Source organism: Artibeus jamaicensis, unplaced genomic scaffold (assembly GCF_021234435.1).
Source record: "Artibeus jamaicensis isolate MK-2021 breed Jamaican fruit bat unplaced genomic scaffold, CSHL_Jam_final scaffold_537, whole genome shotgun sequence".
In the NCBI taxonomy this organism is placed as follows: domain Eukaryota; kingdom Metazoa; phylum Chordata; class Mammalia; order Chiroptera; family Phyllostomidae; genus Artibeus; species Artibeus jamaicensis.
Genome location: NW_026522047.1, coordinates 22214514 through 22227507, shown reverse-complemented (window position 1 = coordinate 22227507; position 12994 = coordinate 22214514). Strand labels below are relative to the sequence as shown.

The following is a 12994-nucleotide window of genomic DNA, read 5'->3' as shown; positions in this document are numbered from 1 at the left end:
TGTGGCACAGTGCATTGATTGCCGACCTATGAACCAAAGGGTCGCCGGTTCAATTCCCGGTCAGGGCACATGCCGGGGTGGCAGGTCAGGTCCCCAGTGTGGGGCTCATAGGAGGCAATGACACATTGCTGTTTCTCTCCCTCCCTTTCTCCTCCCTTTCCCCCCCTTCCCCTCTGTCTAAAAATAAATAAATAAAATCTTTATAATTTTTAAATATTTTCTTCTGAACTGAGTGATTGTGATTTTTATTAGCATGCAACTGATTAAACCAGCATTTTTACCAAATTTTATTTTATTTTTTACAAAATGTTCTATTATTTTATTATTATTTATTATGTTACAAAATATTTATTTTTATTTTATGTTTGATGCGTAATTAAACATAAGTCAAATTTTATTGAAAATGCATCCTTTACTGATGTGGATGAACAGTCTTCTCCCCTCGCCCCAATAATTCATGTGAATATTACTTACTGCAAGAATGTGATGCATGGGTTAGTTAGCATCAATTTCACCTTATTTTCTTAGTTTTTTTTGTTTCATATGAGCACTGAAAAAGCTTGTTTACATAAACAGACATGGGAAGAAGTTCTGCGACAGCATCATCTCTATGTACTCTAAACTCCCTCAGTGTTTTATCCAAAACTCAGACCTACGGTTAAAAATAGCTTTTGATGACCTAGCAACTGCCAGTTTTATTGGGTCCTCCTTTAATTTTGTTGAATGTCAGTATTTGTAAACCGCCAGAGAGTTGCAGATGAATCTGTCATCCATTTTTTTTTTTTGGTAAAGTGGAAAGAGCTATAACGTGCAACCTCGGACGAATCAATCTTATGAGACAATGGAGATGCTGAGGATCCAGAACCCAATTCCCTGAAGGTCACCCCTGTGCCCAGGCAGCACCGAGTCTGACAACTGACAAGACTGCCCATGACAAAAGTATTCTCTTAAAAAGGTAGTTCACATCTTTTCAACTGCTAGCCCTTGCTTCAAGTCCTTTAACAACTCATACCACAAACTATATTTTATTTTATTAAAAAAGTAAAATTTAATCCCCTTACTGTGACCTCTGAGAAGGTCTTACCATAGCGTACTCTCACTTGAACCACGCTGGCCCTCTCTGAGTTCCTGGATTGCTGCCAGGGCTTCCCACCTCAGGGCCTTTGCACCTGCCATCCCCTCTGCACACAGCACGCTCCCTCTGCCTGCTGCATGGATACTCCTGCACACCCTCCAGACCTCAGCTCAAATGTGCGCTCCTAAAAGGGGCCCCCCCTGACCCCCCTATCCACCTCATTATTCTCCACCACAGCAATCTAATTCTTGATAGTTCTTTTAAAAAGCATCATTCTTTTGTTTTGTTTACAGTAATGCCTAACTGCCCCACTACATGCAACCCAGGTCTTGTTTTGTGTTTTATGTCCAGCCCCCGGGACAGTGCTTGATGCTCAATGTGTGTGAACCAGGTGGAGGGAGTGAGCATGCCACGGGAAAAATGAACTTGGCGGGAGCGTGGGGGTGTGTTTTAACAGCTTTCTGTGCAACGTTATTTCCAAATGAAGTCATATTATTAGAGAATACAGATACCCCAAATGCCAATGAGAAAGGTGCATTACAGAAAATATTAAATATGTAAGCACAGACTTATACTGATCCTTTGCGGATAGCATCCAAAGTGGGCAGGGATATTTAGCAGGTATTTGCTCCCATTTCTTCCCTTACCTCTGTTCTTGAGAATGCTCCTCCATGTCCTCTTCAGAATCACCCTATTGAAAAAGAACATGCTTTAACAGTTGTTTCAAAGGAACGCAACATCTCCGAAAGAAAGAGTTCTTTCTTTCTTTCCCCACAGGAGTGATGAGCATGTAATGAACATCTAAAACCGTGCCTGACTCATGGCTGGCTTTCAGTGAGTATTTCCTGAGAAAGAATGACACCGATAATGCATGACGCTCCCAAGTTGCCAAGTGTTCCTTCCATTCTCATCCTAACTATTCTGCCTGTTTACAATCCGGGCCTAAACATGATCTCAGAAGTAGTTGATATCACTTCTCTCCAAGAGCATTTTTTTAACCAGTGGGGTTTAAGTTCAATCACACAAGATAAAGTTTAATAATAATTCAAATTCCCGAGTGTAGAAAGTATACTCTTTCACTCAGAATTCCCTAAATGAACACCTGATATATTTTGACAGCAAGGTAAAAAAGTCTGATACATGTTATAAATGGCATAAAAATCGCACTCAAAAGTGATTCCAAAATCTTCTCCCAGATTTCCCATCGAAAAATGCAACATGTGCCATCACTAGAAAAGTAGAAAGAAGAGCCGATCCCACTGAACACTACATTGTAACTTGCCTGATGGCCATGACTTTGACTATCCTTTCTTAAAGCTCGTCGCTGTTCTTCAGGCACACCAACCCTTCCTGTTCCTCTAGCTTCTCCCAGACCCTGCTCTCCAGGTAACACTGCCTCAGTGCCCTCTTCCTCCCTGTCCCTACCAGGACTCCTGGGCCCAGGCCCCTCTGTGCGAATTCCCACCAACTGCTCACCCACACGTGTAACCGTGGGGCCCAGTCCCCCTCACCAGCCCAACTTCTCACTCAGTCACACACGCAGACACTCAGTAAATGTCTATCTTTCCACGGGAGCCAAGACTCCCGTGGTTTTAGTCAGCACAGCACGCAGCGGCCACTCCATCACGGGTGGAGCGTGAACTAACTGACAGCTGCAGCCCCGCTGCCGAATGTCCCTGGGATGTGTGCACTTTGTCTCCCCCAAAACAAGTAAGACCAGCAACAGGCTTACCAACATCAGGGGTCCCTGCCAGGTGGCTTCTGTTCTAACTGGCCTCTCCTTCTGTCAAAGACAGCGTGACACTCCTTGACCCACAGGCAAACCTTAGGGCCATCTTACACTGCTCTCGGCCCCTCAGCACAAACTATACTGACCCACCCACTCACCCAAAATACACTTCGGACCTGGCCTCTCTTCTCCATCCCTCCTGTCAGCAAACTAGCCCACACCAGCAGCTGCCCGGGCCACCATTGCCACCACAGATGGGGCTCTGTGCTCTGTCTAAGACGTGAGCTTCCAATCCATTCCTGGGCATCGCTGAGAGACCAATCTTCCTCAACATTGATCACTTCACCACCCACGTGGTATGGACCCAGCATTCGGGTCTCTGCTCAAGGTCCTGCCACGGCTCCCCAACTGCTGGGCAGATATGTCCCAAGCCCCTTAACCTGGAATCGAGCAATTGTCAGTCGACCTCGACACACCCATCACCATCTCCACAACCAGGCTTCAGCAGGGGCTCTGGGCTCCAGGTTAACACAGCAGCACAAAACACTGAACCTCAGCCCTGAGGGAGGCTCTAGGCTAGGAGCCGTCACATGGCTGCTAATGCTGATCTCCCCAGGACACTCTGCCCCTCCACTCTCCCCTCAGTGCCTACATTTTAGCTTTTCATCGCCCTCTCAGGGTCTTCCCAGCCTTATCTCCCCAACACCACCAAGCTCTTAAAGGTCAGGGACCAAATCCTGTAACCCACCCCCTCCGCCAGGGGTGGGGATGGGCTAAATGGGGGGAGGTGGTCAAAAGGTACAAACTTCCAGTTGTAAAAGAAGTAAATCAGGAGGATATAGTGTACAGCATGGTGACTATAGTTAATAATACTGTACTGCATATTTGAAAGTTGCTAAGAGTGACTCTTCAAAGTTCTTATCACACGAAAAAACATTTTTGTAACTATGTACTATGAGAAATGTTAACTAGACTTAATATGGTGGTCATTTTGCAACAGACACAAATATCAAATCATTCTGTCTTACAGCTAAAATTAATGTTATATGTCCATTATACCTCAATAAAAATGTTTTAATAAAGATTTTTAAAATACTAGTGGGCATGACCATTTTTGAAAACTTCATTAGGCAAATTTTCCTAAATCAAAACAGAACCTGAAAATCATGTCCCTTAGGCCCAGGCATTTTACCCCCACAATGTATTTTTCTGGCCAGATAGTGCGAAAATTCTTACAACAGTGTAGAGGCCAAAAGCACAGGCTCTGGAGCTAACACCTCCTGGGTTCAAATCCCACCACAGCCACTTCCTGAAGACCCTGGGCAGTTAGTTATATGACAACTCAGGGCCTCGGTTTCTTTATCTGCAAAATCGGATCTTAATATTTTGTAGTTGTTACCATGTTAACAGCAGAGAATACACATAAAGTGCTTAAACAATTGCAGTTATTATTCAACCCATGTTAATTATTGCTTTTTTATGTTGATAGTGGAGGTAGATTAAATCAAAAATAAATCTCTATGACAAAAATATTTCCAAACACTTGTTAATGATTTGCTGACTGGAGCAAGATGCCATTACATAACCCAGTACCTGAGATAATAAAGAATTCTCATAGTCAGTGGCCCATTTCCTGTTTCGCTTTCTATCAGTTTCCGTTATCTACACTCAGGTGTCACGTTTAGGATAAGTTCAACAAGACATGAGATTTTTAAAGCAGAGGCCTTGTGATTCATCACTGCATCCCGGGGCTCTCCATGGGCCAGACCCCTCTGCGAGGTGTTTGTAGAGGGACAGGCGAGACCGGGAGAGCGGGGAGCCTGCCAGCCCAGCCTGGAGCCCCGGGCGGCTGCATCAGGCACCAGCTGCTCCTACACGGCACCCACTTCTGTGTCCCCAGCCAAACCAGGGACGTCAGGAGTGGGGCTTCTGCTCTCAGAAAAGACTAAAGGGATTAAAAGAACAAGTTCTACATTGCCCTTCCAGCTGCTAGAACTGAAACAAAAATGTAATTATTCAACAATAATAGAAAACCAATGGTTAAGGCCCTGGGCCTGCCATCTTCAGAACTGAATAACCTATGAACGGGAACTGGACAACACAGACAACTGCCTCTCCTCCCCAGGAAGAACTCATGGACTATTACTCCACACCTACTGCCTACTGAACACTGTGGCTGCAATAGGGGCCACCAGGCTTAGAAGCCCCAAGCCCTCTTTAGGGGAACCAAGTTAGGGCAACAAGACGAAGCAAAAAACGCAGACGCTCAAGAAACTCAACGAGGAGAAATGAGGGTGCCACTGCCAAGTTAGAAAGCACCACCCCTGTAAGGCAACAGCATCCATTCCTTCACTCAGCAGATCCGTGTTGGGCCTGCTCGGCCAAGGGTCAGCGTCCCAGACACTGACCACTGACCAGAGAGGCAGTCAAGGTCAGAATATGGAAGGCCTTCAGGTCAAGCAGATGGCAGGGTATCACAGGAGGTTTTTGACCTTGAAGGCAAAGGAAGAAGGTGCACAAGGCAGGGCCTCGCACACATGCAATTACTTCTGGACAGTAAGCTAATGAAACAGTTGTTTCGTCTCTACACCCATCATCACTTAGGACATGGTGTGATGAAGTGCGGTCACATGAAGCAAAGTCAAAGGGAAGCAAAAATCCTGTAAATCTAAGAATAAAACCATACATTTTTTTCTTCCTTCTCATCGTCACCATGGATAGTTTTTATGTTCCTACACCAAGGTATTAAACAACATAAAAGAGCATATAACAAAAAGATATGAGTAATACTATCTATCTGTACAATGGGAAGGTACAGAACGATCCCAGGCTATCTGCACTGGTTCAGCCCCTTCAAAGCAGGATGCTCTCCAGCCCCATGCTCTCCAGCGACCAAATCACCGGGAGACAGGTGGCTGCTGCCAGAATGACAGGTATCGTACAGGGTCCGGCAGAAGTAACACCTGCGAGAATGTGGTCTCTAGGGTGTGTGAATGTCTCCCACGAGACGGACAGCAATTTGAACACTTCACCTAGAATGTCATGCGGTATCCCTGAGTGTGATATTGTTTTATTACAGAATTACATACTTATGATTTTGTAGTAAAAAGGGGTGGGCCTTGTATATGAAGTGCTTCCTAGGTTCAAGGTGCTTATTTCTCTGAGATCAGCACCATTATTACCTCCACTTTGCAAATGAAGAAACTGAGGCTGGAGGTCAAAAGGGATGAGACAGGGAGTCAAATCGTGAGGCTGGGCAGAGAGTCAGGCAGTTTAAAACCATTCCATCATTGCATTTTGTTTTACTAATGATGCATTACTCTCAAGTTCTTGATCACTGAGAGACCCATGGGGTGGGCCTCTCCCAGAATCAACAGAAAACATTTCCAAAATAAATAATTAGTGTTGGTAAATGTTAGTATTTGATTTTTTAATGCCACATCCTCTGATCCTCCCATTTCAACTCTAATTGAAAAATCTCAGCTTCTGAAGCCATCTTTAATTCTTCCCAAAAGAAAGGAACCCAACCTATAAGTTAACAAAGCAGAAATCCCTCAAACTTAAATAATATCTATATATATATCCTCTTTCCAACAGACTCCGTGACACACATGAGGAAAACTTTTCTGAAAGATATTCAAAGTGCTTTGAAAAGAACGCGCTAAAAAGAACTTTCTTCAGAACTCTCTGCAGCTTTTACATATATGTAATATATACATTACTGCATGTGTGTGCAGATAGTTTAGATAGATACATATGCATATATATGGCATGCAGTTTAGATAGATAGCTACAGGTAGATCTATACCTACCCTCGCCCCCAGTCCAGGTATATAGGCAGAGTAAGCATCTCTAAAAGATACTCATATAGGTAGAGATAAAGTATTTAGGAAATTACTTTGAATATCAGTTTCACTTTCAATACAGCTTTGATTAAAATAGCTTAGTTATAAACACTTCTATAGTGAACATTCCAGAAAAACAGCTTCAAAGTCTAACATGTTTTAAAAGGTTTTATTTATTTATCTTTAGAGGGGAAGGGAAGGAGAGAGGGAGAGAAACATCAACGTATGGTTGCCTCTTGTGCATCCCCCACTGGGAACTGGCTTGCAACCCAGGCATGTGTCCTGACTCGGAATCGAACCTCAATCCCTTGGTTCATAGGCCCGTGCTCAATCCACTGAGCTACACCATCCAAGTTCAAAGTCTAACATTTTTACCAAAACAAACCATGTTATATTTATATAAATAAAACTAGAAATTAAGAATTTCATAAAATAATGTCTGAGCCTATAATAAAAGCATATCACAGGCCTGACATTCCCACCTCTGAGCAGAGTGAATATATCTTCAACTAATGCTGTAATACATCAGAGTCTGTAGTTTACTTTCCTTCAGCTTGGGTTGGCTTCTAACAATAACCAGTAAGAGACAGAGGCTACAATTGAGTACAAATGCACATACATAGAGATATACACCAGGGCTTCTCCACTGGGGCAACTTTGCTCCTCAGGGACCTTTGGCCCTGTCCCGAGATGTGTTTTAGCTGTCACAGCTGAGGGCAAGAGAGGGAGACGTGCACACCACTGGCATCTGGTGGGCGGAGGCAGAGATGCCCTGGCTGATTGACATCATACAGGGCCCAGGACAGCACCCCCAAAACAAAGAATTCTCCAGCCCCAAAAGTCACAAACGCTGCTCCTGAACAACCTGATATAGACAAATAGAACTTTATTTTTTAATAGTAAATACTTCAAGTGTTAGGTGTGGTTCTCTCAGTAGGATTATTACAAACAATGTCTATTCTATTCATTTCATCCTTCTGTATGTTCTGAATATTCAACAATACACATCTGTTCTTTATAATCAGGGAACGACTCCACTTGGGAATAAACTTTCAAGAGAAGGGCAGACTATTTGCTTCCCATCCTGCTGGGGCTTTTTCTCAAAGGACTGGTCTTATTCAGCCTGCTGGCCTTAGGGAAGGTCCAGAAAAATTTTCCTCTAAAAAATCACCTCTCCTCCTTGAAGCTGTTATTCATTAGCCCTGGTTAAAATGAATATTCCAAATATCTCAAAACCAGCACTCCAACTGCTTTCACATAGGAAGGAGAAAACTGAAATATAACACTGCACAGCCTCTGCAGTAAACTTACAGCTAGACATCCTGTTTTTCTAAACAGCCACAAGAGACAGCATAGAATTAAGCACTGCCACCGATGTGGCAGTAATGAACATCTTAAAAATTACGGCCCACAAGCTGAATATTCCCTTAGAATTCAAAACACTTCTCCCCCAGGAGGAAAAATGCATTTGGGGTCACTACTGTAACTGCTGAAAAAGTCACAATATTATATTTAAATGTGTACAACTACAGTCAAATGAAGATTTCTCCTAAAAGTTACCCCTTAAACACAAGAGCTTTGCAGTACTGTGTCTATAGCAGCAGTAAATCCTATACGATGCCACAGATTCCAATAAAATGCTAGTATTTATTTTTCCAAATGTAATCATTGTATCATATTGGGGGCAGGAGCCCAAACAGGAAATTGAAGTTCTTTAGACAGTGTATCCTAACGCAAATTTAAGGCACTTGGAAAAAATCCAAGATGACAATTCTTTAAAGTCATATCTTCAACCCAAAGCAACTTAATGCTAATGGCAAGTACCACTGGCTCATGCTTCTGAAATCAATATCCTTGCTGTCCTCAGGCACCCAGAGCCAGCTCACTAACAGAACAGGGCACGTGTCCCTCGCCCACCCAAGACCACAGCTGGCCTAGGGGCCCGCCCTTCCCTCCACACAGCAGTCGCTGGCCAAGGCCCTGCTGAGGTGGCCTAGGTCCCACCTCCTGAACTTGGGGCAGGCGTGACTCACACCCTGTCACATGGCGCAGGAGGAGGCTGAGAAGGCCACCGTTGCCAGGTGTTCGGGCTTGGCCCGACCGTTTATTTGCCTTGCAAAGTGGCCCGAGTGCCTGTGCCAATGGGGGGCCAGCGGCCTCGTGGCCTCCCGTCCTCTTCACGCTCGCACACCCATCCCCGCTCTGTCCCCTGGTCGTCCTCACCTGAGTGGGCAAGAGGAGTTCCCCTTCTTCAGCCTGCCACAGCTCCACCACGTTGGGCAAGGGCTCAATCGCTGCATGGACACCAAAAAATACACCGCGTTTTTAATGCATGGAAAAGAAACGCTTCCTGTTTCCCTACCGTCCCCTATGCACCCGCCTCACCAAAACAAGTCCCCCTTTCCTTCTAGAAGCGAAGCCACCCAAAAAAAGCCTGCCGAGGACACAAACACAATGGACGGGGTGTGTGCCGACAGCCCCTGTGACAGAAAGGCGAGAGCATGCAGGGTCGGGGAGTCTCGTGCTGGGGGACTGATCGGGAGAGACCACTCCGTGGGCCACTCCGCGCTCGCATCCCGCAGCATCTGGGGCGGGCATCTGCAGGATGGGTCCTGGGCGGCCAGGCTCGAGGAACAAAGCTGCAGGAAGCCGGGCCGCGGCGGGGCCCTAGCGCGCGCCACACAAAGCGGGGGCTGCGCCGGGGGTGCCAGGGGGCCGCTCACAAAGGCTCCGGGGCGCGCGCGGCTAGCGGTCCGCTCCGCGGTCCCCGAGCCCCGCGACTTCCCAGCTTTCTGTTTGCATGGGGGCGGGGGGCGCGAGAGGGGACGCTGCGGTTAGAAAATGTTATCAGCCGAGAATTGCAATCGCTTTCCTTCCTCCTCCTGCCCCTTTCCCTTTCCTCCCCTTGCCCTGTAATAGATTTCAGCAGTTCCCTAAAAGAAAGGGCGGGGGGGTGGGGAGCGGTCAGGGTGAAGAGGGAAAGCCAGCAGAGCGGCGCAAGGCTGACCTTGTCCCTGCGCCCCTCCCGGGCGACAGCAGGGCAGGAGGACCTGGAAGACGCCTAGCAGGAGGTTCACGGCCGCGGCGGTGCGGCTGTAGCAGCCCGGCTGCGGGCGTCGGAGCCCCGCCATGCTGCTGCTCGCGCTCCTCTCGGTGCTCGCCGCGTTCGCCGCTCGCTCGCTGGCGCCCCGGCTGCCTCGCCCCGGTCCCGCCCCCGCCGCCTGCCGGGGCCCGCCCCGCTGCCCCCGCCCCGCCTCCGCCGCAGCAGCTGCTGCAGCAGCTCCAGACTCGGGCGCGCCGCTCGCCCTGCGCGCGTGTGTGCCACAGATAGGGGGGCGGGCGGCGGGGGGGCGGGGAACGGAACGCCGCGGGGTGCGGGGAACGTGGACAATGAGAACGCCTCGGCTGCCGGCGCCCCACCCCTGCACGGAGCACAGGGCTGCGAGTCTGCCCAAATCTACCGGGTGCAAGCAATTTATGCGGCTGTGACTTAGAGCTGTCGGGAGGGAAAACCAGCCACTGTGGCCAAGTGTGATTTCAGCAACTTTCGGAGGGGGATGGCGGTCCGCTTTGTTTGGGCACAGGGACCACAGTCGAGTTGTTACCCATCCGCAGGGAAGCGGCGGCGGGTGGTGGGAGTGCGGAGTCGCCCAGCGAGAGGCCTGAGACAGGATATTAGTGGAAATAATGCAGTGGTTGTCAGGAAACGCGAGTGCAGCCACATGGCTACTGCCAGTTCTGCAGCGAGGATATCCGGTGGCTGCAAAGTCTGTAATTTAGGATAAAAAGAGCTCTCCCAGGACTGGAGAGGCTGACCTCAGCGCCGCGTGGCGGCGGTGTCCCCGGCGCCCTCCGTGGAGACGATCCAGGTTGTGACAGGTGGGGAAGCCTCTTCCTAGGGGATTTCTAGCTTCAAAGATCTTACCAATTCTCCCCTTCGGAGTCCTGTTGCAAAATTCAGCCAGCCTCTTCTGTAATATGGTGGGGGTCGAGGACGTGGTAAGTTTATTGTTTCTAACATTAACAGGATAATAGAAGCAATACTTGAATATCTATTTCCTAGCCCCATTTTTGATGCTTAGAACCGAAAACCACGTGTCAGATCTGAGATCTCTTTAAAGTTATACCATGCAAGGGTTTATTCAGGAATCGATTTACATCACCTTTCCAGGGGGGAAGTACTGGCAATCTTCAGTTTTGTTTTTCATTAATTTGCTGTTTCTAAAATAGCTTGTATGAAATTCAGAGACTATGAGCGGTGTAAAGTAAAGAGGGGAAGTGACTAGGGCACACCTGTCTGCTCACATTGATCCTCTACTTAATTGCTTCTGGTGCCTTACAGTCTAGACAATGGGAAAACGGTGGTCGAATAGCAGGACAGATGCCGGAGGACTAAATCAATTACCAATCCTCTCTCTCCTAAGGACATAACACAGTACTACAAGCCCAGCCTCATGCTGTGTCTGAACAAAACTCTAAATAAGGTTAAATTGCCTAATTGCTTGCCCAGAACCTAATGTTTAAGAAGATTAGCAGAAATGTAAGTCCTTGGTGTGAAAAAAAAAGTCACTGCATTATCCAGCCTGCACACTTTCAGTATTCTCTGTTTCTTGTCTTTTTCCAAGGTTCCCCGCCAGCCTGTTTATTTTCTTAGTAAGGATCCCCATCCTTTCTTCTCTTCCTGTCACTTCTCTAGGTTCGTATTTATCTGCCCTTGGGCTCTGAAGGTTCTCCATGGTGTTGAGGGGGGGGGTCGCCTTATGACAAGAATACTTGCACAGCCCAATAAGGCAGTAACTGCACCTTCAAAGTTTGTTTTTAAATGAAAGTTCTCTCATTGGCCTGGTTATTTACATTATGTATTTTGAAGTCCTCTTATGACAATACTACTTAGAAAGGAGAGCAAGCAAAAAAAAGTGATAGTCTACTAGGTATAAAAAGTCATGGCACAAAACTTTTTTTACTAAGTTTTAAACCATTTTAATTCTTTAGTACAAGTCTTTCCCACACCAACCAGTATCACAGAATCAATGGAAATGACTTAAAGACAGAGAAAAATAGCTGTGGATCATGTATCAATACAGCTCTATTTTGTTCTACCGAAGCCTTTAAGAAAGCCAGCTTGATTTTTCAAGTTGTGCTCTCGTGGACTTTACAAAGTGGGTAATGCTATTTGACTGATGTTCAAAAAGCCAGAAACATGTATCTGCAGTGCCACGGGGTTGGAGAGGGATACAGGATTACACAGCTGTCTTCTTAGATAAATCTGACCTACTGAGCCTTCTCTGGAGGTTTTATTCATGCTGACTCATGAACAACAGCAAAGTTACGGCCCATTAAGTAGCATCCCTGTTTTAAAGAAAACTTGCTCTCCAAAGAAGCCTCCTATGTCATTTGTTCTATGTTTCCATTGTTCCCCTGCAGAGAGTCGATATTTTATTGTCTTGAGATATTAGAGCTGGAAAAATTGGGGCTACTAAATAATCACCCCAATGCCTCCCTTTACAGAGGAAAGTAAAGCCCAGAAAAGATGAGAAATACCAAGTTATAGTGGCAGAGTTCTAGAAAAGTATAAGTGAAATAATGGTAACTGAAAACCTTAATGTAAATATGAATGAACTTTATAGTTAAATTATATACACAAGAGTAAAGCAAGGAAGAGATACTAGAGTATATCAATTTTAAAGTAGGTCCATGTAAGTTTAAATGGTTTTTTTAGTGCAGCTAAAATTGACTGTCTACACTTATTTTGAAATATAAAAGGTGTTGACCATGCTTATGACTTACTTTACCCTTGTTCTTTTTTCTTTCAGAGTTTATTTATTTTATTTTTAGAGAGAGGAGAAGGGAGGAAGAAAGAGAGAGAGAGAAACATCAATGTGTGGTTGTCTCTCACATGCCCCCTGCTGGAGACCTGGCCGGAAATCCAGGCATATTCCCAGACTAGGAATCGAACTGCCACCCTTTGGTTCACAGGCCAGCACTCAATCCACTGAGCCACACCAGCCAGGGCTGTTCTTTTTTTCTTAATGAGCACAGATGAAAACCAGGCAAGTCTGTAAATGTGAGTTACATCTTAACACATTCTGCATTAAATTGACAGTGAAGCATCAAGCCCAAATCACCTTCCCCTAACCCAGAGAAGAGTCAACATACCAGGTCACAAGTGGTTGATTAAATGTATGGTAAGCATCTGACATAGGTGCTCAATAAATGCTAGTAATAAAATGATCACATATTCACATTGTGGGGCCATGTCAGACTTTGCATTAATATGGTCGTTTTTTTAATCAAATGTTTTTTTATAGATTTTATTTATTTATCTTTAGAGGGGAAGGAGAGAAG

The 12994-nt window shown here is 46.0% G+C and overlaps 1 protein-coding gene and 1 long non-coding RNA gene across 3 annotated transcripts in view; one reads left to right on the top strand and one right to left on the bottom strand.

Annotated features, from left to right (window-relative positions):
* Positions 1-9834, bottom strand: part of TMEM131L (transmembrane 131 like) — a 139177-nt gene extending 129343 nt beyond the window's left edge. For both annotated transcript variants that reach the window (XM_037168121.2, XM_037168122.2), the window contains exons 1-3: positions 9657-9834; positions 8873-8943; positions 1723-1766 (exon numbers count right to left, since the gene is read on the bottom strand). In XM_037168121.2, the coding sequence (XP_037024016.2) occupies positions 1723-1766; positions 8873-8943; positions 9657-9780 (239 nt within the window). In that variant the 5' untranslated portion in view covers positions 9781-9834. The remainder of the gene's footprint in view (positions 1-1722; positions 1767-8872; positions 8944-9656) is intronic.
* Positions 9835-10050: 216 nt separating this feature from the next.
* LOC128626373 (uncharacterized) lies at positions 10051-12694 on the top strand. Its single transcript, XR_008390306.1, has 3 exons — positions 10051-10648; positions 11275-11345; positions 12463-12694. It is a non-coding gene; the product is annotated as an uncharacterized LOC128626373 (long non-coding RNA).
* Positions 12695-12994: the final 300 nt, after the last annotated feature.